Source organism: Lutra lutra, chromosome 14 (genome assembly GCF_902655055.1).
Source record: "Lutra lutra chromosome 14, mLutLut1.2, whole genome shotgun sequence".
NCBI lineage: Eukaryota > Metazoa > Chordata > Mammalia > Carnivora > Mustelidae > Lutra > Lutra lutra.
The window spans coordinates 45,520,940-45,547,401 of record NC_062291.1 but is presented as its reverse complement, the minus strand read 5'-3'; the positions used below and the strand labels follow the sequence as shown (position 1 = coordinate 45,547,401).

Sequence of the window (26,462 nt, the reverse complement as noted above, 5' to 3'; positions counted from 1 at the left end):
TGGTTAGCTCAGTGCTTCTCTGCTCCTGCTGATAGTGCTACAAAGCAGACCTGCTGTAGTGCCAGTGTGAAGGGAGCCCCACATTGTGCTGCCTCGAAGGGTCTGTGGACTCATGGCAGAGACAGCGCTCATCACTCTGGCCATGTTGTGTTTATTGTCAGTCGTCTTGGTACTGTTGGCTCCATGATGGCACGGACGAGGCTCCTGGCTCACACCTCCCTTCCAGAGAGTTAGGACAATAGCTGGTGTGAAGCAGGCAGTCTATTGAGTGAAGGATGGAGTGGATGAGACTATGTACGTCTACCCATTCAAGAAGCCACTGAATGATGAGCAGGCTGGAGACTTTTGAGGGGAAGGAATGGGAGGGACCTTCATGTTCATGGCTTATCTATAGTGAGCTCCTTTCCAGGCCAGGAGCCTCACACGTAATTTCATTTAATTCCCATGATATCCCCAGGGTGGGAGGTATTTGTCTCAGGTTGGGTTCCCGGAAGCGGACTCTGAGCAAGGATTTGTGTGACAATGATTTATTAAGAAGTGTTCCCAGGGGAATTAAAGGAAAAAAGAAAAGGAAAGGCAGCAAGGGAGTGGGAATGTGGGACAGGGAAATGAAGGAAGCCAGAGTGGGTGTTCTTGCAAGTGACGCAGTTTGGGCATGGTCCCACGGAGAGTTTCTGGACCCGGCGGAGCTCACACGTGGAGCAGTCCCCATCTGGGAACGGGGCAGCTGGGATCTGTATATGTGACGATCTCAGTCCTCCATTAGGGGTGTAAATTCCCAGGCAGCATGAGAACTATGCAGGGTTCCAGCAGCCAGAGCCACGGGTGCCTGCCGCTGGGCGTGAGCACACACAGGGAGCCAGTGTGCTCAGAAGCCCTAATGGAATTCGGGGGGAACGTGGGCAGAGCATCGAGAGCCCTGTTGGCATTGGAACGCCTTAATAGGCGTGGAGCTGCTGCTCAGGGAGGTGGAGTAGCTCACCCAGGAGCCCATGGCTAAGCTGTGCCAGAACTAGGATTCGAACACGTTCTGCCTGCCTGCTTCCCCCTGACCCCGCTGGCTCTGCCATGGAAGAGAGGGCTTGGCTGCGCCTGCCACAGACATGGCTGGGGAGGAAGACGGAAGGATGGCACTTAGATGGGGAATTAGAGGTGCTGGGAGGGACACTCCCCACTGGGCTGTGAGCATTTAGGGCTCTTCCCATGGAGCTGGCAGCTCTCCAGTAACTAGTTGGGGGGTGGGGGTTGGAGAGAGGTGTTCCTTCTAAATCTGCAGTAGCTTCTCCTTTCTATCTAGCCCAGCTTCTGTGTAAATTGCATCCTTTGGAAAAGGCTGCAGCCAAGCGCTATTTATCTCTGTGTGGGGGAAAAGAGGCTTATCAAATTAACGGAGCTTAATTGGTGAGGAAAAGTAGGACAAGAAAGTTGGCCAGTTGTCCTATGGGGTTTTCTGATCAATTCTCTCCATCAATATCTTTCATGCGTGTGTCTGAGACCAGGTGGGACAACTCCTGAGAGGAGCCAGGGTCCCAGCTGTTCCCTGGGACTTCCCGGCAACTGTGTCATGTCCTCTGCACGGTGGACTTCCTTGGGTAACAGAGGACTGTTCACCCGCACAGGTGCATCTCTACCTTCAGATTTTCAGAACTAAATATTCTGGAGCAGGGCTCCCAGCTGCGGAAGCCAAGAGTCAGGGTGGGAACTCTGAAATAACATAGGACCTCGGGCAGATCGCTATTCCTGGAGCACCAGGACCCCAAGGAGTGGAGCCTCAAGGTCTGCATTTTTAAAAGGCCCCTAGGAGGTTCCTACATGTGGCCAGACTTTCCAATCAATGCTTCAGAACAGCCATGCTGAGGGAGTCTTGCCCCTCACCCATGGTCAGCCTTCCTGCTGATACTTAAGTCCTTTCAGGCCATGCTGTTCACCTTCCCCTCGGGCACATCCTCTCCATGAGACCTTACTGCTCCTGAAGCAGCCCGTTCCATCTTGAACCACTCGGAAAGTCAGAAAGTTCTCTCTTCTATCGAGCTGATACCTCCCTCCCTGGTTCCTGGAGACCTTGGTCCTAAACCAACAGCTTCATTCTCTCTCGAACACAACAGTGCTTCATGTGCCTAGAGGTGCCTGTACTTTCCTGGCCGCACTCCATGACCAATCCTGTCTGCAGTGTCCCATGTTGAGTGCGGTGGCCCAGTAGTCAATGCCCAGCCCCTGCCTTTCCAGGGCTCCTTACTCGGCAGTGTGGCTTCCAAGTCTCATCTCCCCAGATGCCCTATTGTTCCTGGAAACCAAGGGCTTTGAGCTCAGCCTTGTTAAGCTGCCTCTCTTTAGTATCAGTTCAGTGTTGTAGCTTTCTGAGATAAAATGACACGCTCCCAGCGCTATGTCCTATACAGATCTGTTGAGCGTGTTGCTGGTGTCCTCCACGTGAGCATTAAGGGAATGCTGAGGTGTTGGCAATGGAGGCAAGCCAGAGCCCAGGAGAGTGCTGCAGCATATTCCCAGGGCACCCTGTGTCCATGCCTCCCTCCCACACCTCCTCCCCAGGGCTCCGGGCTTCTGAAGACATTCCTGAGGGTCTGTGTGGGAAGGCTTTGGGCTGGGTGGCTGGGACTGCACCTGGAGGTGCTCTCTCTTCCCCTCATCTGAGGGTCTGAGGCACCTCAGAAGGTGGCTGGCCCAGAAGTCCTCACAGCTTCTGGGAAAGGGGGGCTGGTGTATAAAGTGAGTAGCATGGGGAGAAAGCATCTCCAGGACATGGTTCCACAGGGGCTTGGTATCTCTGGAGCTCCTTTCTTCCACATACAGGAGAGAGAACACTTGGAGCCTTCTTCCTCGGGTAGGGGATGGAGCAGTCTAGGCATTCTTAGACATAATTCATTTATCCTGAGGAAGAGAGTGTTTCGAGGGGGCATGGCTCGTGAGGAGGAGCACTTGTGTGGCTAGATAAGATTTTCAGGATCCATGCATGTAGGCGAGTCAGTGAATAAGGGTGGAACCTGCAAAGCTTGGGGATGACCACTTCCTGCCTCTGCTTTGTGGGAAAGGCTTGGGACTGGGATGGATGCCATTCCATTTTCTGTATTTACTGCTTCTTGAGATTGAGGACTGAAGATATTGGCAGGAGAGAGGAAGCAAGCATTATCTAATTTTTTATAGCTGAACAGAGACTGGAGTGGCTAAAAGACAGCCAGTGAAGGGAGTCCCTTCCAGCCCAGTCTAGACTCCCCTCCTCATCTGTCTTCATAGGGGCCGGCACCCTTTCACTTCTGGAGAAGGAGAATTCATGTCCTCCCCCACAGATGGCCCAGAAAGACTCCTCTGTCCATCTCGGTGTCGTGTGGGAGCTATCTGTGAAGGACTGGGCTGCTGGAGCTGGCTGGGGCACTCCCACGGGCTCTCTTTTCACATGCTTGCTGTCTTGGTCAGCAGACCGATTCATTCTACACGTAGATGAAGTCCTAACAGAAGCCCCGTGCACGGACAGTGCAATGGTCTAGCTCCCACACATGGCTGGATCGCTGGTACAGGCAGCAACCTGTACCCCTCTGTGCCTCCTGGTTAAGAAAAATGAGTCATATCTCTGTGTACTGATGAGGAAAGATAGTCTTGATACACTGATAAGTAAAAACATGACAGATGCAATCTGATGTGTAGGTCACGATTCCAGTTTAATAGAAGCATGTGCCTAATAGGTGTATGTAGATATGTACCACAGCCTTCTAGAAAGGGACACCTCGGACAACCTCTGGAGGATGAATGCAAAGGGATAAATGGGGCATTTTCAGCAATTTAGCACGTTTTGAAAAATGGGGCAGGGTTATGGGATTATTTCGAACATTTTTTTCTATATTTTTGCAAATAAAAAAAGTAATAAAAGTTACATCACAAAAGTACACCCATGCAAAGAGGAGAACAATCTGATAGCTCTTTCCAGGTTCCTAGATGACTTGGCACAGTGCCTGGTACTCAGCAAGTCCTTGACACATGCTAACTGGGAGAATTCTTATGGGACATGCTTGACAATGACCGGTTCCTTCTATCCTTTCAATATGTTGGATTTCCAAATAAAGGGGGGTAAAAGCACCCATAAAACACATGAGAAACAATAAAAAGTGGGGTCCTATCTGCCTTGCCCTCTTACTCTTCCTTCGTGTGTTCAACATCAGTATTCATCCGCATATTGAACACTATGTGCTGGTGTAAGGTTCTGGGACAGAACCGTGACCACCCACGATGTGGAGACCCCAACTTGGTGAAGGAGATCGACGATACGAAATAGATAAGCTGCTAACTATTCACGCACCGAAATTGGAAGTGAGATCAATAAATAGAACAAAGGGCTAGAAGAGAGAATGATGGGGGGGGTGGTCACCACCCAGAGACAAGAAAGAGTCAGTTCTATGGGTCTTTTGTGGTTCTTTAAAACTAAAGGCAGCTCTGAGCCCCAGCAGAGGCACCTCTGAGTCCCAGGTGTCGTTCAACATGGCTGGATGAGCTGCCATACATCCCTTGTTTCAGATTCCTGATACTCTAGCCTCTGGCAGTCATGAGAATCATCCCCCAAGCTCCCCTCTAGAAAGGTGCTCTCCAGGAGAGGGGAGGAATACCCTAACCTGTGGTGGCCTTGGGATGCCTGCAGGAACCAGAGCTTCCGATGTGCCTGAGGCTGGTGCACAAGAGCTTGGAAGAACAGCAGGAAATCAGATGTCTGTGTTCAAATGATGCGTCTTGTAACTAAGGCAGCCAGAGCTGACCCCAGGGGATAGCATGTTTTGCAAAGAAAAAAATCTCCAAGAGCAATGTTTATCAAACCCCGTCTCGGCAATCATCCTGCATGTCTGCCAGCTTCTGGCTTGCTTCTGTTCATGTTTGTTTTCTTTTTCTCTCTGCAGGCCGTGGAGACCAACCTGGCTTCCAAGGACAGCCACTGGGTCTTTGTGAATGAGGTAAGAACCCCAGAAGGCCGAGGGGCACAGCCTGCACCGAGCCCCCTTCCCCTTGGGAAAGCTCAGAGGGATGCCATGGGGCCCAATTCTGCCCTGGGGTGCTGGAGTGAATTCCAGGGCTCCACTGTAGGACACAGGGGTTCAGAGAGTTGGATGTGACCTGCTGAGATGCTTACCTGGAGCAGGTGGGAACCAGAGAAGGAGTAGAGACTGGAGTAGATGAAAAAGGCAGAAGCCTTCAGTGGCTTCAGGTATGGGGTGTGTGGAGTGAGGGAAGGCAGCCGGTCAGGGATCAGGGTCTGGAGCAATTAGGGCAGGTTAGAAAATGGGGCTCAGAGGGGGTGGGGCAGAGGAATGAGGAGGTGATGGAGGTGTGTGTGTTACCTGGGTGAGTGTGTGTATGCATAAGAGTGCATGCGTGTGAGAGTGTGTGAGCACCTATACGGACATGCACGTGAGTGTGTCTGTGTGTGCACACACCCGTGTGCAGCTGGAGGGGCAGGAATCTGTATAGCCATTTAAAGGAGGTAAATGGAAAGCGTCTTCCGTGACAGGCCATCCCACTGCTTTGGGCCCTGGGAGGAAGGGGAGCACCAATAGTTCATTGTGGCCTGGTCTGCTCTTCATCAGTGCCCCATGACTGGCCCTGGCCTCCTCCACGCTATGGACATGACATGCGAGTGGCCTGTGACCACCCGCCCTGGCTCTCCTCAAGAACCCCCTGTGCCCACATGCCCTTTTGGGAAACACCACCAGGGCAGCCTGTGTGACCCCAGCGTGCTGTTAACAGAGCTGATTCAAGAAGGTAGTTCCTGGTGCCCCTTTCAGCAGGCCTTGGGCCCTCAGCTGCTCCTAAATTAACTGATCAATTTCTAATGGGCTCATTCGAGGAGATGCAAAGTTTATTATGTAGGCAATTTTTTCTTTTATGATGTGTGTTTCTTCATTAGCTCAGTGTTCTATGGTTGAAAGAGTTCTGGATGGCTTATTTTAATAATTTTGTAGGTAGTATCAGATAGTAACTCTTGCAAGGCTTACTTTTCATGGCTTTTCTCCATAAATTCACATCTTATTAGCTCTTCAAGCCAGGCCAGTTGGAGACATGCACGGTAACTGTCCATTTACCTCAGGTTGTGGATATTTGTGCTCCTAATGAGGAGGGACATGGTGGCCACCGACCTATTCTTCAGAGCCCGGTGGAGTGCTCCTGGGTCCTGGGGAAGTTCTGATCCTCTGGGCTTCACCAGCTTCCCTCCAGGTTTCTCAAAGTCTGGGTTCCTTTGTCCCAGAGAAGGGAGTGTTCCATGTGCCTCTTGGGGCAAACGTCTTGTGCTGGCTGCAGTTTTATGGTGACTTCTCCAAACCAGAGAGCCAGTGTTTCTCTGTTGCCAGTCTTCAGAAAGGGCTCTACTTTTATGTTTCTAACTTGCATTTTTTTCCTTCCCTGCATCTGACTCTCTCCAGGGCCCTCTGTCCCTCCTGATTCCTTCTTCAGGGCTGGGGGTAACTTGGGCATGGCTTGTGGTGATATGCCCACAAGGGCATTGCTGGGGCAGCTGGACCACGGGAAGGGTTACCAGGAAGGGTCAGGTGTGGACACAGATGTCAACCACACTGGAACAGCCTCACCCAAGAGGATTGCTATGTGCCTCCCTTGGCTACATATGTCCTCCTCCAGAAGTGACCTCCCCTGCTTCTCAGCTTCCTTTTCTATGGGGAGGCTCTTTCTCTTGAGAGTGAACGATAGCGCCTACTCTATCTTGATCACCCATTATGTGCCAGGCACAGGGCATTTTATGTTTGTCCTCAACGACAACCCTGTATAACAGTTGTTATCGTCCCCATTTTATGGAAGGGAAAGGACAGGCTCAAGAGGTTAAATCATTTTCCCGAGGTCATACAATTATTCATTGGTGCATTTGGGACTCTGTAGGAAGACTATCTGACTCCAAAGCCCTTTCTGCCAAAGGACGTCATCATGCACGAGGCCCTGACCGAGATCCTTAACTTGTGTTTGGGGTCTGATTCTGTAAGGCCAGCAGGTAGGGCTCAGGTATGCCACTGTGAAGACACTCCTGGCATTCTTGTCAGCTCATGGACATTCTTGAAGTTTATGATCTGAAGGTTGGTTCCCCCTATAAAGCTTGGACCCTTGGACCCCAGTATGGTGTCTGGTTAATGACCAAGATGTTCTCTTAATTGCATGTAGACGTATCGTCAGGATACAGCCATATTCAGAACTTCCCTTTCCTGTTACAGTCTAGCCCTACTGGAAACAAGATTCCTGTTATTCTCATGACAGTCGATAGTTGTATCATTCTGGGCTCTTTCTAAATACAGAGTCATGGACAAATTTTCCCAGTTGCTTTTCTGTTTGTCATACATGATAGGTAAAATAAGGTGGAAAGAAGAGAAGTAAGGGAAGTCCTTTGTGGTTCCAACATGGTCTCCAGAATTCAGAACCTCTCCTGGGGCCCCATCTTCTCATTTCTTGAGCTGCTCCCACTTCTCTGGAGGAAGTTCAGTTTGTCTGACAGGGTAGGGTTTGTGTCTCTTGGTTCCACATCTTTCCCCGGGAAGGCCTGCCCTGTGGTCCCCAGCTCTGCTCCAGCTTCTCTCATTCCTCACAAACTCTGTCCTCCAGTTTCTCCCTCTGTATCTGACTTGCTTAGTGTGTTTTCCTGTATTCAAGATAAACAGTCAATGGCACAGGGCTTTGGTTTTTTGTTTTATTTTTTTCCTTAACGGGGTGGTTTTCTTAATATATCTACCCCTTCACTGGTGAATATTGATGTTGTATGTTTGAGGTCTGTTTCATTTGGAGAGTGGGTAACTGGATGCAGAGAAAGGCTTGTGAGTATATGAGCCTCACTGACAGTGTCTAGTTTCTGAGGTCTCTGGGTTTGACTGTGGGGATACTGGCAAGCAGATGTGCTTTTGGGTATAAACTATATTTTTATTGATCGGTTGAATTATATGTTAGCTTGGAGGAGGGTAGGGATTTGAAAGAACCGTGGAAAGCTGAGTGAACCACTAATCAAGGTGGCTACTAGGTCACGAGTCCCTTGAAGACATGGCCAGAATTCAGCTCGTCACTGAATTCCCAGTGCCCCATGCGAGGAGTATATTCTTAGAAAGCTTTGGTTGAAGGTAAGTCAATTACTTAGGGTAGAGCAAGTTCTTTTGAAGAGCATTTCCCAGGAGGCCTTCGAGGAAAGCCAAAGGCAACATTTAAACTGACGGCTCAGGGATGGAGGGGACCACTCTGGGTCATTCATCAGAAGCTGCCAGTTGAGGACCAGTCAGACTTGACCATGGATGAGCTAGCGAGTTTCTGGAACCTCTTCTCTTGCTGCTCGGGAGTACTTCCTCTCCATCTGGCTTTCAGCAGATCCCAGGTGAGCCAGTGCTTAGGACAGGTGTCCTCAATGCCAGGTGGAGTCAGGATGCAGAAGAGAATGGTCTCTCTATGAGGATCTGTCTCTTGGGAACCTTTTGGGGGAAATTCTTTTATGGAGTATATATACAAATTTCCAGACTCTTCCAGAACTAAGCTTGATTGGGACTCTGGTGCTCTGTTTGTTGCTGAACAGCTCAGATTGTTAGACTGATTCTTCCAGACATGGGACCAAAGCATGTTTTGATGGAAATGGTTGCAGATGTTTAGAAAGTACCACAGAAGCTCATACATAACCCTTGTGCTTAGGTTTCTCATTGAGTGAGGCTCTGAGCTGTGGTCTGTGGAAGAGACAGAGTTGGAAGGCCCCTCACACCCCTGTCCCATTTCCAGCAAATGTCAATGACCCCCACATCCCATGTTCATTCCAGACCTTGCCTCTGAGCTCCAGACCCAGAGATCCAGATGTAAAATTTTTCTGGTGAGATAAACACAACACCAGGCAAAGTGGGTGCAAGGCAAGATTTATTAAAGGCACTCTCCGGCGAAGTTTCAGGGCTCAGGAGAAGGGGAGCCAGGAAAGTTACGCCGGAAGGAGGTGGGCACCCTCAGGCGAGGTTCCGCGACTCTGGAAAGCAAAGTGGCAGAAGTCACACCCAAGGCAGGGAGAAGGGGGCTTTTACGGGGCCTCGAGGAGAGTTCAGGGGTCTTTTGGCAAGTTTCCCTTATTTGGATATTTCGCCTGCTCGTCGGGGTCCCATTGGTCCACGGGAGCCCGGGGCGGGGGGGTTTTCAGATTCCTGCTTGGGTCTTCGTTCTCCTGTCTGAGCCCAGGTTTTGTGGCGGGAACTTTCGCCATCTTAAGTAGCCCTTTCTTTCTGCCAGCCCAACACCAGATGTCTTCTGGAGTCAGCTACTTGGAAACCTCTTGACCACCTCTAGCTCAGTGTGTCTTCCTCTGAACTCATCAATGCCACATATCCAGTTCTCACTCAGTGTTCCAGTCCCAGGAGACAGTGCCCCCTCCACATCTTCTGGTTGGCCCCCTATGCAGTGGAGAAAAGCCAACGTCATGGGCCCTGCCTCAGAACCTGTCCAGAATGACTCTGACCACACCTGTGCACCCTCATTTACATCTTACCCTTCTTCTCACTCCCGTGGCTCATCCCTGCAAGTAGATGAGTGACTTATTTCCTATATTTATTTTCTTCTCCTGGCTCTAGGTTTTGCTTTTTCCTGGCATGCTCTTCCTGAATTGCTGATTGCCAATGACTTACCTTTCCTGCAGGGGTCTGCTAAACTTCTCTTTTGCCAAATGGTCTTCCTGGATTTCCCCATTATTCATTCTCCTAACGTTGTGCCCTCCTTGGCCCAGTTTTGATACGTTGGGACTTTGGTGCGTGTGCCTGATTTCCTGTGCAGCCTGTAAGTGTACCTCCTTTCCTTCAGGCTTCCTAGAGTTTCCAGCACGAGGGACTCACACACAGGCTCCTCCTGCTGCTGGTGTGCTTCCTGTTTCCTCACCTTCACTCTGCTTTTCTAACTGCCTGTGTGTGGGAGAAGAGCATTTATAACCATTCCAACCCTTTACAGACGCAGAAAGCCATCATCCTGCTCTGTGAGCTACAGTTGTCAGCACCCCCTTTCCCTGTGCTTGCGTGTCCCATGGGGTACAAGCTCTTCCTTTGAGGCTCCCCCCAGCCCCCGGTCCAGGCCATTAACCAATGACAGGGCAGCCAAGGAGAAAGGCAGAGGAAATGCTGGCCAGGTTCCTGCAGCAGTCTCCAAATTGCATTTGGGAACATATGTTCTGCTAATCTCTAGGTGCTTTGTGGAAAAAGGCTTCTGTGATCAAAGAAGGTGGCTAAGTTCAAGTTCAAGAGTGAGAGACAAGTGTCTCCTGCAGGCCTCTCTTCAGTCTCAGAGGCAGGCCTTGCTTTCCAGGGTTGAGGCTGTGCACTCTGTCGGCTGCATATGCTTTTGTTCCAAACGCACTTGGGCTTTTTCTCTTGATGTGCTCCCCTCCACTCTTGAATGGGTCATTGGAAGGTGGTGGAGTGTCAGGGCCCACAGGATGGAGTTCATTCCTCCATGTGACTCATGACGTTGTTCAGGAGTCGACCCCAGAGCCCTCCCTGGTCTTAGTTTCTGCCCCCGCTTGTCATACAGAGCTGCCCTGAGTGTATCCTTAGAGATCACCGCCAGCACCTGACATGCGGGGGTCATCCCAGTGTCTGGACCTTTCCGGCCAGCCTTTGCCCAGAATGCCCTTGTGTTGGCCCTCGAACTTCAGCTCCCACCTTGTTGCTTTCACTGGTTTGCCACCAACAACTACTCCGTGAGGACCCTCCAGGTGCAGACCTTGACCTGGCCCAGAGGGGATTTCCCTCAATGGTCCAGAGAATGAACGTCAGTCCAGACTTCCAAATCTTCCCTACCCTGCCCCAACACACACTGAGTTAAAGCACATGAAAAAGAGATTAGGCTACACATGAATAATGTGGGGGAAGGAAATGCTAATGCACTAATTGAAGAAAACAGGAAGAAAGACCATGATATGAATGCAGAATCAAATAGCTTTAAGAAATCTCTATTTGGAACACAGAGAGAGGTTGGGAAAAGATTTAATTTTTTTTCTTCCTTTCATTTTGAAGACTCCGATTCTGTTTGGATATTAAGTCCCTGTACCATTTACTGTCTACAAATTTAATTTAGTAACACTCCAAACCAATTATGTTTGTTGTAATTGAGCTGATTGTTTGTCTCCTCAGCCCCACTGAGGAGCCCTGGAGGACAGGGACCACATCCCACCCACCTCTGTAGCCCCAGCTGGAAACCTGGAGCAGAGAGTAGGAGTCGCCATTTATCAGACATTGCAGTTCTGGCACTGTTTTTCCAGCATCACTCCCTTCATCTATTTTTTTTTTTTTTTTTTTTTTTTTTTACTTAAAAGTGTACAGCTTTATTGAGGTTTAATTCACATACAATAAATGCACATATTTAATGTACAGTTGACGTTTGACATATGAGTGCACCATAAACTGTGACCACAAGGAAGATAGTGAACATGTCCATGACCCAGAAAGTATTCTTCTGCCCCTTGGTAATCCCACCCACAGCCCCATCATCTCCCACTCACCAGACAATTACTGATCTGTTCCCAGCACTATAGATTATTTATATTTTTGAGAGTTTTACGTGTATGGAATCTTACAGTATGTACTCTTTTTTTCTGTTTTTCTGTGGCTATTTCCATCCAGGTAATTATTTTAAGATTCACCCATATTGCAGTGTATACCAGTAGTTCCTTTTCTTAATTGATGAAGGGTATCCAAATGTATGGATACATCACAATTTAAATATCTCTTTATTCATCGATGGACATTGGAGTTGTTCTAGATGTTTAGTGATTACAAATAAGGCTGTTATCAATGTCCACGCACAGGCCTTTGTATGGACATTTACTTTCATTTTTCTTGGGTACATATTTACAAGTGGAATTGCTGGACCATGTGGTAGATGTACATTTAACTTTTTAAGAAACTTTCAAGTTGGGTGAGAATTCCAATGGCTCCACATTGTGTTAAGTAGTTGGTTTGATCAGGTTTTTGATATTAGCCATTGGACTGGTATGTAATGGTTCCTCGTTATCATTGTCATTTTAATTTCCCTAAGGACTCATGATGCCGAGCATCTTTTCTTGCATCTATTTGCCATTTATATCTGTATTTTTCTTAGTGGGGTGGGGGGGAAGCTGAGATCATCGATTTGAGAACTTTTTCTTTAGTGCTATTAACTTCCTCTGAAGTGATTTAATGGCATCCCCCCAATTTTGTTATGTTGTGTTTTCACTGTTACTCAGTTTAAAGTATTTTCTGTATTATCTTTTGGTTTTCTCTTTGACCCATGGGTTGTTTAGAAGTATATTGTTTAGTTTCTGAATATTTGGGGATTTTTAAAGGATCTTTCTCTTATTGATTTTTAATTCAGTTTCATTATTGCCAAAAAACATAGTTTCTATTACTGGCATCTTTTAAAATTTATTGAGACTTACTTGATAGTCTAGTATATTGTCTTCGTGGATAAATGTTTTATGTGCACTTGAAAAAGATGTGTTATCTATTGTTGTGTGGAATGTTCTATAAATGTCAATTAGGCCAATTTAGTTGGTAGGGTTGTTTATGTCTTTTGTATCCTTGATATTTTTGTCTACTTGTTCTATCAATTATTGAGAGAGGATTTTCAAAATATTCAACTTTAATTGTGAACTTGCCTGTTTCTCCTTGCAGTTGTAGCTTAATGTATTTTTAAGCTTTGTTACAAGAGGTATAAATGTTTAGAATTTTATGTCCTCTTGATTAATTGATCTGTTATCATTACAAAATGACCTTCTTTCTCCTTCTGCTCTGAAATGTTCTCCACTCTGAAATATAATTTGATGTTACGGCAGCTATTCCAGCTTTATTTTGACTAGTGTTAGCCTAATATATTTTTTTCCATTCTTTTACTTTTAACCTACTTGTTTCTTTGTGTTTAAAATACAACATGTTTCTTGAAGGCCATTCATACTTGGATCTTGCTATTTTATCTGTTATAACACTCGGCCTTTTAATTGCAGTGCTTACATAATTTACATTTAATGTGAATATTGCTATGATTAGTAGGTATGGTTTCTTCATCTGGAAGCCAGATGAAGAAACCATTTCTTCCTTCCTTCCTTCCTTTTTTCTTTTTTTAAAGATTTCCTTATTTATTTGAGAAAGTGAAAAAGAGAAAGAGAGCATAAGCAAAAGGGGCAGAGGGAGAGGGAAAGAGAATCTTAAGCACTCTGCATTGAGCTTAGAGCCCAACGTGGGGCTCGATCTCATGACTCTGAGATCATGACCTGAGCTGAAATCAAGTCAGAGGCTTAACTGTCTGTGCCACCCAGGCACTTCTGAAAAAACCGTTTCTAAGTGGGGGGAGAGACCACTGATGTCAAGTGCTGCTGTCATGAGGATGTGATGACATAGGGGGTTAAAGGTGGGTGGAGTTGGAGAACCAAGTCCCCATGTACTTAACGTGTATTATTCCATTTTACAGATAAGGAAATGGGGGCTCAGAGAGATGGGTTGACTTTTCAATGTCACTTAGGAAGTGGCAGAGTCAGGATTTGAACTTAGGGGTGGGTGACTCCAAATTTAAGAAATATATACCCTCTGCCATGCTGCCTCTCCCTTACCTTCCCCCCTCATACTTAGCACTCACTAAACACTAAATGCATGGCTGCATGACTGAATACCAGTCACATTTGAATGTTTTCATCATTTGGAAGTGGTGGAAAGTCTTATTATAAAACTTTTATTATTTATTATTAGAGTCCTTCCCTTTAGGTGATATTACATATTAGCACCTTGTTTTCCTAGACCTTCTGTGGAAATGATGAAATTCTCCTACAAAAACCTGCAAAATTAAGCTAATCCATGTCCCATGAGTAGTATTTGAAGGGAACAAACCATATTTACTAGAAATGTACTTCCGCTCTCTACTCAGAGTGAATCTATTTTCCTTTCTCAGCCCAAAAGGAATCTGTGAAATTTAACACTTGTGGTGACAAATATATGAGGAAATTGTCATTGTGGGACATCCTTCTTTGGCCCTTTTCAAAGCCCCATGGGAAGGATGCTTAGAGCTGCACTGATGGGTTTGGGATGGTATTAGAGAACAGCGACATACCATCATGTTTTAGATGAGTCACCATGGATACCTCTTTGACTCTGGACAAACTGTTTTACTTCCTTCCTTGAACCTTATTTTCTTCATCTGCTCAATAGGGTTCCTGATAGCTACCTCTTAAGACAGGTGTGCAGATTAAATGAGATAACTCACCCCAAGTGACCCATCACAGGGGTCTGGCCTATAGCAAGCACTCTTGAAAGAGAGTTCCTTTTAACTAATCACTACTGTCCTTTGGGAAAGTTCATCTTTGGAATTTAATCAAGGAAATATGTACCAGGTCAGTGCATGACTTTATGAGGAGTGCCAGGGGATGGAGACATGGCTTGACTCATCATTGAGGTGAACCTGAGTTAAAATATTTCTAACTGTGTGTTCGGCTTGCTGGGGTCCTAGTTCTTCCTTTCAAACTCCTACACATCCTTTAAAACTCAGCCCAAATGACCCTCCCCTCACTTTGCAACACCTATGAATTGCTTCCATACCTTTCTTTATTCCGGACACCCCAAAGAACTTGGGCTGTGATTCTTAGCTCTTCCCCCATGTCCTGTCTCCCTACCAGAATCTGCAACTCTTGCCAATCTGTAATTCATTTCTCATGCATGTACGAAGTACCTGTGAGGCGCTGGGGATGCCCATAAACCTTGGAGAGTTATGCTTCTCACCTTCAGAGAATTTATGGTGTCATGGGGGAGAAAAGTGTGCTCATGGATCACTGACCTACAGCAGCTAGGCAGTGCTTGTAGAGGCCACTCCAGATCCTCTACGATTTGCAACCAAGTTCAAGCTCCCTGCAGACAGAACAGCTCATCCAGATTCCTACCAGTGGCGTGGAATCAGACTCCATGTTTTAGATGTGAGTCAACTGTCCCCAACAAGTACATTGTCGTTTTGCAGAGTTTTGACAGAAGGATGCTTGGGAAAGGGAGTGCTGACACTTAGGGAGTTTTAAAAATAGCTTTAATTACCGCGTGCAGCAAATGTATCTGAAAACTAAAGGTTAGTGTTTACCCTTGTGCATTCCTATCCATTGCTTTTCCCACAAATGGGTTCTGATGGATTCTGATGAACTCAGGACTTGTGCCAGAAAGATCCTATTATCTCTGCCTTCTACCCTGTTATTACACCTCCTTTTCCAGGCTGGATAATCACCATGTACCACATGGAGAGGCGAGAAGTCAGCACGTGTGCGCATGCGTGCACACAAAGGGCTGCTGCCTTTGCGCAGCATGGGGGGCTCGCAGGCCCTTCGCAGGAGTGTGTTTTCAGAACCAGAGCGTGGAGGCAGAGGTGGAGGCCAAAGACAATTCAGACCAGAGAAACTTCTCCCGAAGCGTCTTAAATAATGTTTGAGGGCTCATAGAGACCGGAGGCTTGGTTTGGGTTTTTTTCCCACTGTCTCAAACCAGAGGATGTTCTGTGCACTGGGGCCACCTGTGTCTTAGAGCTGTTGGAGAATCCCAAATGAATATTGTCAAATTTCAGAAAGGGGAGTGAAGAAACCCTTTATTTGTCTGTGACCAGAACTAGGATGCGGTTTCTTGCAGCCTTGCAGACTGGCTTGTTGGCTGCAGAAGTGACGAGGGACTGCGTCAGGTGCTCCCTGTGTCTGGTACTCCTCTCTGGTTAGGTTTAGAGTGGGGCTCCTAGGCAAGAATTGGGGAAGAGCCCACTTTCTGAGGCCAGTGGGGGTCTTAATGGCCTCCTCTCTACCCTTAGATCTCTGCTTATTTGCTCTGGGGCATTGCAAGAACAGTGAACCGGGTTGTTACCTTCAAAAGCAGGGAAACTTACATTTGAGTACCTACTGTGTGCAGGCCCTGCTTTGGAGCCTTATAGACATTATTTCAAAACAAATTATATTTATCCATGAAATCTCACTTAAAGGGATTTTGAGAGAAATTTCAGAACCCATTCAAAGTAAGAATTTTCAGTGCTCGCTTCGGCAGCACATATACAAAGTGAGAATTTTCAAAGTGAGAAATTTGAACCTGTTTATAACAGGTGTCTTCCTCCTTGCCCTCGTGAAGGTCTTGCAAAGGTCCCTGGATTCTGTACTGTCAGTATTAATCATAGAAAATCTCTGTAGACAGATACTCAGGAAGTTCCAACACTTAGGGTCTCAAGCCTGGGCATGGTGATTTTTTCCCCTTTTCTGGGTGTGAAAGAGCCCCCACATTGAGCACAGCCTTCCTAAGTGACTATGACTACCAGCTAGGGGCGCCTGGGTGGCCCAGTGGGTTAAAGCCTCTGCCTTTGGTTCAGGTCATGATCCCAAGGTCCTGGGATCCTGCCCCGCATCGAGCTCTCTGCTCAACAGGGAGCCTGCTTCCTCCTCTCTCTCTGCCTGCTTCTTCTCTGCCTACTTGTGATCTCCGTCTGTCAAATAAATAAATAAAATCTTAAAAAAAAATGACTACCAGCTACTCCTTTCTGACACCCTACCTTGGATTAATGTGTATCAGGGGATGGGTAGACCCACAGACCCCTCTTCTGTCTCCTTCCCATCTCAATGGGAAGTTTCCTGGCTCAAGCCACTTTGACCACTCCATACCCCAAGCCACAGAGGCTTCCCCACCAACATCACTGCCAAGTTCATGTATTTGCTGAAAGAAAATATCTTGGGAGAAAGAAGAGCATAAACTTTCTAGAGCATAGGGTGTTGCTTGCTTCTGTGTGTGTACATGGGCACATGCATGGTAGTGAGAGAGGGACAGGGATAGAAGGAAAGCAGTGGAAAATTGCTCTTTTTTTGGTGACTCTTCTACAATAGTAAAACAGATTAACAGAAGACAGATTAACATACTAATAAATTATCCTTTCCAATAGCCTTATATATGTAGTTTATTTTGCCAAATTGAGGTTTCTCTGTTGTGTTTTGTATCCTACTGCTTTCAATTAATAATGTGTAATTCACGTTTTATCATGTCAGTAGCTAGCATGGGGAATAGTATTTAATGGTCTTGTAGTAGTCTGTCATCTGGAGGAATCATAATTTATGCAAATCATCTCCATTTTTGGAAACAGGGTAATTAATGCTGTTGTATATAATGCTGCAATTGACATACTTGAACCTGGGTCTGATGGGTCTCTGATTCCTAGTGATGGTAAATATACTGTTCCAAGGTATGGGAACTCTCAAGGAGCCTGAGCCCCTTTTATCAGAGTACTCTGTCTCATCCCACTCTTTTGTCTTGTGAACATGAATATAACCGTTTTTCATCTTTACCAATATTGTAGATAAAAAGGTTCACTGCATTGTGTTCATTTGTATGTATTTGCTTATTAGCCAAGCCAAACACTTTGAACATTAAGTTTTTTTATCATACTTGTTTCTAATTTTGTGACTTAGCTGCTCGTGTCCTTTGTGCAGATGTATTCATCCTTTTTTATGTGCCTGGATCCTTACAGTGACCTTCTGAGACAGCTATTACTAACACTGGAGTCAAGAGTACAAACTTGAGGGTCAGGAAAGGTCTAAGGTATCACCACCATATAAAGACAAGCAGGAATTTTCAGCTCACATTGATTTTTTTTTTTAAGATTGTATTTATTTGAGAGAAAGAGAGAGAGAGAGAATGAATGAACAGGAGAGGGAAAGAGAATCTGAAGCAGTCTCCACACTGAGCAAGCCCAACATGGGGCTCGATCCCACAACCACGAGAGCCCACCAGCTGCGTTGGACACTCAGCTGACTGAGCCCCCCGGGTGCTCCAAGCTCATATTGATCTTGTTCAATGTGGTGCTGCCTTTGAGCCAGCCTAATCCTACATTAAAGGAAGATACAGGTTCATTTACGTATTTTTTTTTAAAGATTTTATTTATTTATTTCACAGAGAGAGATCACAAGTAGGCAGAGAGAGAGAGAGATAGAGGAGGAAGCAGGTTCTCTGCCGAGCAGAGAGCCCGATGTGGGACTCGATCCCAGGACCCTGAGATCATGACCTGAGCCGAAGGCAGAGGCTTAACCCACTGAGCCACCCAGGTGCCCTCATTTACGTATTTTTTTTTTAAAGATTTTATTTATTTATTTGACAGAGAGAAATCCCAAGTAGGCAGAGAGGCAGGCAGAGAGAGAGGAGGAAGCAGGCTCCCTGCTGAGCAGAAAGCCCGATGTGGGGCTCTAACCCAGGACCTGGGATCATGACCTGAGCCGAAGGCAGCGGCTTAACCCACTGAGCCACCCAGGCGCCCCTCATTTACGTATTTTAAGGGTCAAAATAAGTTGTATGTAATTTAAGGATCAAAATAAGTCTTCCAATTCTTATATTGGATTAGAGCATTTTAGTTCCTGAATCAAAACTGGGTTTTGCAACTTAAAGTGACATCAAGTTTTCTATTAACCATAGATAATATACAGAAAGTTGTGACACTTTCTCTAATTTGTATCCAGTAGAAGGGAATGAGCAATGCCAATGGGCCCATAGTAGGCTCATAAAGTAGTTTTTATGATACAACACAGAGAAGCTTATAGAAGTCCCTGGCTCTGTTTTGTGGTATTTGTCAATGGCTCCAGGGAAGCACCTCCAAGAAGACTTGTAGTGAGGGAGTAAACACCCTCCTTTCTCTTATGGGGAGTGGAAGCATGTCCATGTTCTCTTTTCCTCCTCAAAGAAATGTTCCTCACTAAATCCTCTTTCCCTCAATTTTGACTCTTCTGGTTGTTGTTGTTCTTGTTTATAGCCTCCTTGTAGGTGAGAATATTAAAATGTTAATATAAAGTATAATTGACATTAAAAATACCACACAATTTGATGGGTTATGATTTGGACTTTGTTTTTTTTTTTTTTTTAAGATTTTATTTATTTATTTGACAGGGAAAGAGCACGAGAGAGAGAGAGCACAAGCAGGGGAAGAAGAAGACAAAGGGAGAGGTGGCCTCTCTGCTGAACAGGGAGCCTGATGCAGGACACTTGATCCTAGGACCCTGGGATCATGACCTAAGTAGAAGGCAGCCACTTAATTCACTGAGCCACCCAGATGCCTTGATTTGGAGTTTTGACATATACACTTGTGAAACTACGACCACGGTCATGATAATGCACCTTTCTATTACCCACAAAAGATGTCCCCACATAACCAGTTTCTCTCTCTCCACTGCAATCCCAGGCAACATCTGATATATTTTCTGTCAGTGTAGATTACTTTGCATTTTGAGGACTTTATATTAATGTAATCACACAGTACATACTCTCTGTCTAGCTATTTTCACTCAGCATAATTTTGAGATGCATTCATGTTGTTAATGTAGATTGATGGTTGATTTTTGTATATGGTGTGAGGTAAGGGTTGAGACTAATTTTTGCTTTGTTTTGATTTATTTCTGTGGATGAATATTTAATTGTTTCCCACAATTTGTTGAAAATAATCTTCTTTCCCCTTTGGATCATTTGTAGAATATCAATTAGCATTCAATGTTTGGATTTATTCCTAGATTCTCTCTTCTGTTTCATTGACCTATACGTCTATCTTCACGTCAGTGCTGCACTTTCTTCATAACAGTAGCTTTCTGAAATCAAGTGGAGTAAATTTTCCACCTTTTCCTTCTTTAAAAATTTGCATTAAGCCTTCTATACCCTTCACATTTTCAGAGGGCTGGGACTAGGATGAGACAAGCAAGGAACCTGAGGTACAAAATTTAGGAGGGAATTCACCCTCAAGTTTGTGCAAGCACCACAGCTTAGTTCTGGCCCTGCATTTCCAAACAGATTTTAGGAAAAGGCCTGCTAGGATTTTAATTTCATTTGTATTGAATCTAGAGATAATCTGAGGGAGAATTGAGAGCTTCACAATATTGAGTCTTCTGGTCCTTGAACAAGGCTTATCTTTTCATTTATGTATATCCTCCTTAATTATTTTCAGCAGTGTTCTGCAGTGTTAAATGAATAGGTCTTGTTAAATTCATCCTTACATTTCTACTATTTTTGATAAGATTGTAAATGGTGCTGTTTTTTCAATTTAAGTTTACAGTTGTTTGTTGCTAGTGTGTAGAAAATACAAATAATTTTTGAATATTGACCTTATATCTCACAATCTTGCTAAACTTACATATTGATTTTAATGGCTTTATTTGCAGATTTACTGAGATTTGCTCTACAGACAATCATGTTACATGTGAATAAAGACAGTTGTACTTCTTCCTTTCTAATCCAGATCTCTTTGATTTCTTTTTCTTGCCTTATTGCACTGGCTAGAACCTCCAGAGCAATGTTGAAAAGAAGTAATAAGAGTACACATCTTTGTTTTTTTCCTGATTTTAGGGGGATACCTTCAGCTTCCTGCTCTTATTTATGATGTTACAAATAGGTTGATCATTGATACACTTAATCAGGTTGAAGTTTTCTTTTATCCTTGGCTTGCTGAGCATTTTTAATAGAATTAGTAATTGGATTTTGTCAAATGTTTTTTATGCATCTATTGATATATTCACAGTTTTCCTTTTTTGTATTCTGTTGCTATGGAGTACTAAATCGATTCATTTTCAAGTGTGAAACCAACTTTACAGTCCTGAGATGAATCCCACTTGATCATGATGTTGCTGGGTTTTATTTTGTTTTGTTTGGAGTTGTTGAATTTACACTTAGATGAAGTATTAGCTAATATATCTTAAGGAAGTTTTGTATCTATGTTCATGAGGGATGTTAGTTTGTAGTTTTCTTATCTTGTAAACCCTTTGTCTGGTTTTGTTATTACGGGAGTACTGACCTCCTGTAATAAGAATGTGTTTCCTTCTCTTCGGTTTTCTGAAGGAATTTTTGTAGAATTGATATATCTTCTTTAAACATATGTAGAATTCACAAGTGAAGATATTAGGCCCTGAAAGTTTCCCTACGTATCTACGCATCTCCACTATGGGAAGATTTTTTAACAACAAATCCAGCTACTTTAGTAGAAATAAGGATAATTAGCTTATCTTTGTTTCCCCTAAGTGAGGATTGGTAGTTTACATCTTTCAAGGAAGCGGTCCATTACATCTAAGTTTCCTATAGTTCTGATATGCTTGTAATAAATTCTCCACCATTTGTTTTTTATTCCTTAAAATGTCATTTTAGTGACTTATGGTTCACCTTGTTCCTGACGGGAGATCAGCTGTCATTCTTATCTTTAGTTTTCTCTGCATACTGGATCTTTTCCCTCTGGTTGCTTTTAAGATTTTTCTTTTTCTCTCTGATTATGTACTTGGGTGTGGATGTCATCAAATTTAGAAATTGTTTGACCATTATTTCTTCCAATATTTTTTTCTGTCCTTCCCTTTCATGGATTTAAATGACATGTATACTAGGTTGCTTGAAATTGCTCCCCTGCTCACTAATACTCTTGCTTTTTCACAGTCTTTTTTTTTTTTTTTCCCTGTGATTCATTTTGGGACTTTTTGTTTTGATACTTTCAGGTTCATTTATTTTTCTTCTAATCTGCTGTTGATTTCGTCTAGAGTAATTTTCATCACAGACATTGCATATTTTATTTGTAGAGATTCAATTTGTGTCTTTTATTTTTCTCCCTATCATGTACATACTTTCCTCTACGTTCTTGAACATATGGTGTGTGTTTATACTATTTATAATATCTGTTTTAATGTCCTGTTCTACTAATTCTGCCAGCTGTATTATTTCTGGGTCTGTTTCCATTGATTGATTCTTCTTCTCATTATAGATAGCATTTTCCTGTTTCTTTGCATGCCTGATAATTTTAGATAGGATGCCAGACATTGTGAATTTTATATAGCTTGGTGCTTGATTCTTCCTTTAAATACTTCCTTCCTCTGCTTCTCCCCCCTTGGACAGAGTTAAGTTATTTTGGAGCATTTTTGTTTTTTTCAGACTTTCTCAGAAGCTTTGTTAGGTCAAAACCAGTTTTAGTCTGTTGCTAATTTGACCCATTATGGAGGGTTGGTAAACCTGATCCTTCCTGGTGGTCCTTTCCTTAGACACGAAGTTACTTTACTCACAAGCACTAATCAATACACTGCTACTTAAAGAGAACTTTCAGCAGATTTCTGAAGGGCATTTTTTTTTGTAGCTTTCTCTTCTCTGGAATTCTGCCTTATGAATTGCAATTGCAATTGCAATTGTTGGCCTCCTCAAAACCCAAACTCTCTTCAACTCATGTAAACATTAGGCTTTGCCTAGGTTTCCCCTTCCTCTGTTGCCAACTGGAAAGTCTATTAACGTTAAGTTCACGCTTACTTCATTTATTTCTTTTCTCTTGGGTGTCACTTCTCAGCTATGCCTGTTGTCTAATACCTGAAAACTGCCCTTTCATATGTCTTGTTTTTTAAGGTGAATGGTTATTTCAGTCCCTATGAGTGCATCATGGTCAGAATTTATACAGTTAATTACCATGTTCTATATCTTCTACTCCTCTGAATTTATATTCTCAGATCCTTACACTTGAGTCTACACAACTGGATCCAGTTCAAATATAAGGGCTTTGATATGATAAACATGAAGCTATGAACTTCAGAGCCTTCTACTTCAGGCTCTGGGTCATGCAATTTTATTTTAACATCCTATTTGGAAATTTTAAAAATAATATTTCAGGATTTTAAATTATAATGCAATTTAAAATTATAATTTTCTGCCAGTTCCTTGGGGATTAAAAAACCATGAAGTGTTAATGTGAAACATAAGGTCTCATTTTGCTAGTGGTTGGGATAGTTGCGCACAAATAAAAGCAGATTTAAATATTCTCCTGAGACAAACAAATAGGTATTGCAAACAAAATAATTAAAGTGGTTCGTAGCAAGCAAGCAAATGAGTGCTGTGAAGGATCAGCTGCTATTATATTTATTTTTCTGTTTGAATATCTGCCTGGGAGTAAGCTACAAATTGAAGCCCTGATCAGCTTTTAAAAATTTAACAGCAGAATGAAGAGCATTGGCTTTATGTTACAGAATTTCAAATATTTAGGTCAGAATTTCAAATATTAAAATTTTGAGGTTCACCTTTTTTTGGGTGTGGAATTCTGAAGAACTCCATGTGCCCTTCTCTCCCTTCCTCTCTTCCTCTCTCTTTTCCTTCTTCACTCCTTTCTCCTTCTCTACTCTTCTTTGTTCATAAGTATTTACCAGGCCTGGTGCTCAATAGTAGAAAGACAAGAGAATGTGAGAAACATATGCCTTGCCTTCAAGGAGCTGGTTCTTGTTCCAAGCCCAGCATAGATGGAGCAATGGATTACACCTGCAGTTTCTTTCTGGTTGTACAAGGAACACACAATTCACAGTGCCCCCAGATTTGAATCAGGGTTGTGGATATACAATAAAGGGCTAGAGGATCCTTAGGGATGTTGGATCCGAGTAAATGGAATTACCTTATTCAGCTCTTGAGACCCCTTTTTCAGGTGAGTTCTGTAGTGTTCTACTGGGCTCATAAGATTGCATGAAGGGCCACTTTTCTGACCGTGACTGTAGAGCCTTGTTACCTGGACCAGTCTTCCTCAGACTCTGCCCTGAGTCTTTGAACTGTGTACACCCTACTCTACTGCCCTTCCCTCCAGGTGGCAGACAAAGCTATGTTTAGCTTGTCCCAAAGTTATTAGTGCTTTTAATACTCAGGCCCAGACCTGCAGAAGAATATATTTCCGGTCCAACTTAGAGCATATTTCAGGTTTATCACATCTAGATGGTGGTGTGTGTGTGTGTGGGGGGTAGGTTAGCTATCACTGACCCACTTCTGGGAACTGCTTTGACCTACCTTGGATGTTCAGAGACCTTGGAATGGAGGAAAACTACCTGAGTGGAGGGGCATGACATGGGGTTGTGGGAATTCAGAACTTGCAAGCTTGCTGGGAGCAGGAAGGCCAAAGAAGATGGGGCAAGGAAAAGAGGGAAGGAGGAAGAGTGAGATCCAAGAGAGGGAGTTGAAATGGAAAAGGAGAAAGTGAACGCAAAAGATAAGGAAGAAAGGAGAGGAGAGAAGGAGAGTGTAAATTCCGCTGAAAGCCCACTCCAGCCCAGGCGTCATCCATAAATAACTCACAGCCGGAGGAACTTCACCGACTGTCTCCCGTAAATGCTGGGGACATGTGTGGGTCCCCTGGCTCATTGGAAGACAGATGTCCACCTTGTGCTCATGGTCAAATAGAATAGAATAAAATGTGATGAAATAAAAGCTCAATTAAATGATATAGAATAAAAGAGCCACTAAGTATGCAAAACCCCAGGGGACTTGTTTGGGCTTTCTGGGCGAGATAGCAAATTCTTCTGTAAGGCAGCAGGCCTGGGGAGGGCCTGAGAGGACATCTGTTTCACCCTGTGGTCATGGCCAGGTGCGGGTCTTTAGGAAATAGGGCCAGCTGCTCACTGCTAGCTGGTCTGACTGGGCCACTTGGGGGAATGGACTGTGATGGAGGAGGTGGGGACAGCTCTGCCACCTGTACCATGGGCAGTTCTGGGTAAAAAGGGCAGGCAGAATGCTGGCTTTACTGTGAGCAGAGCCCATTTGTGTCACTTATAAAAATGAAGGAAGCCATGCCAATTTTCAATTAATGGGCCATTTTATTTAATGATAGGATGGTTGAGTCCTGGTTTGATGTCTTGGCAGGGAGTCAAGTATACCACGGGGTCTCTTGGAGATGAGGAACAGGAAAGAGCTACATGCAGATTGAGATTGTCTGCTGTGAGCTCCCTTAGGGCTGTGCATTAGCCAGGGTGTCGAAAAGGGCAGAAAGAAGGCTGCTCTGGCTTGGCCTGAGGCCAGGCTGTGGCCAATGTTTTGCTGGACCTCAAAGGTTGTATGAAGAGCTTTAGCTTCTGAGTTAGAAGGATAAGGAGTGCTCACCGCAAGGTTCTGTACTGGACACATTGAATCCCATTGCATTAAGGTCACTAAATGCAGTCAAAACCCTGGAAAGTACTGTTACCCAATTACAGATGACACTTAAAGGAATTAAGTGGCTTGTCCAGGTTATGCAGCCAGGAAGAGAAGCTAGGACTGGAACCCAAACCCACTGGATTCCAGATCCTATAATCTCTTCATTTCATTGCATAATATCCTAGACAAGTGCTTCTGAAATTTGAGTGTGCCTACTGGTCAAAATGCAGATTCCAATTAGATAGGACCAGGCGGAAGCCTGAGATTCTGCATTTTTTAACAAACTCAGAGGTGATGCTGATGCTGTTGGCCCATGGACCACACTCTGGGGAGCAAAGGCATCTCTATGGCAATTTCCTACATCCCCTGTAAAACAGGGAGACTCATGCATACCCCATGAGCTTCTAGGAGGTGATGAATGAGACAGGGTGTCTCTGGTCAGAAACACCGCTCAGAAAGTGCCTTCCTGGGACACAGGGGTGGCTCAGTCAGTTAAGCAGCTGCCTTTGGCTTGGGTCATGATCTCAGGGTCCTGGGACTGTCGAGCCTGCTTCTCCCTCTGCCTGCAGGTTCCCCGGCTTGTGCTCTCTCTCTGACAAATAAATAAAATCTTTAAAAAGAAAAAAGAAAGAAAGAAAGTGCCTTCCTGCCACCTTTTCTGTCCTGCAGTTGTAAACAGCACCAAGCTTTGACAGCTTCCTCCCACGCTCTCTCACTGGGATGTCCTGGTCTCACTGGGATGTCCTGGTCTCTCTCACTGGGAATCTTGGCTTTCCTAGCCTTCCGTGTTGCATAGGGATCTGAATGCAGCAGATATTCTAATGAGTCTGTTGACTTCGTTGGGAGGAAATCTTCCATCACAACTTTATTGAATCCTCCTTTTTTCTCTCAGTCCAGGTTTGTCTGTGAAGTTTCCTTACTATCATCAACTTTAGATTAGTGGAACCATGGTTGTTAGAAGGGAAATAAACTTTATTATTTCTCCAGAGATGGAATAATGCTGGTATCACACAGATGTTTGATAGATCTAGGCCTTTGTAAAGAATAAAAGGAAATGACTAATAATGTGATTACACAGCCCTATATGAGTTTAGAGCTCTGTATAAATGTTTAATAATATTTCCCCTGATATCAGAAGGTTCCAAAATTTTACTGAAGTCTTAAAGATCAGACAGAAACTTACTTGTGCATGAGTTTTGCATTGGATTTGCCAAAGTATATATTTAGAAAAAGGAGATCCTTACCATGTTAATTGCTGTTTTGAAGATTTCTCCTCGTTATGAAAATTTATCCTCTCTGCTGCTCAAACAGACATGGAATAAGACTTCTGCAGTGATTCTCTCTATTTTAAACAAAAATTTCCAAGAGGCATAGAAGCTATAGGGCATGACATCATAAACCCCTACATGTTCACTATTCAAACTTTGCCATATTTGAGATCTCAATTTTTAAGAGGCTGGCCATTTCAGATATAATTGAAGTCTGTTTTGTACCTGCTTACACTAAGTCCCATTAAATTCTGTGTCAGCCAGATTGTTTGTTTTTTTTTTTTTTTTTTTTAACTACAAGTAACAGAAAAATATGAAC

The 26,462-nt window shown here is 44.3% G+C and overlaps 1 protein-coding gene across 2 annotated transcripts in view; it reads left to right on the top strand.

Annotated features, from left to right (window-relative positions):
• Nucleotides 1–26,462, top strand: part of GRID1 (glutamate ionotropic receptor delta type subunit 1) — a 694,055-nt gene that overhangs the window by 435,295 nt on the left and 232,298 nt on the right. For both annotated transcript variants that reach the window (XM_047703440.1, XM_047703441.1), the window contains exon 5: nucleotides 4,899–4,952. In XM_047703440.1, coding sequence (XP_047559396.1) covers nucleotides 4,899–4,952 — 54 coding nt within the window. The remainder of the gene's footprint in view (nucleotides 1–4,898; nucleotides 4,953–26,462) is intronic.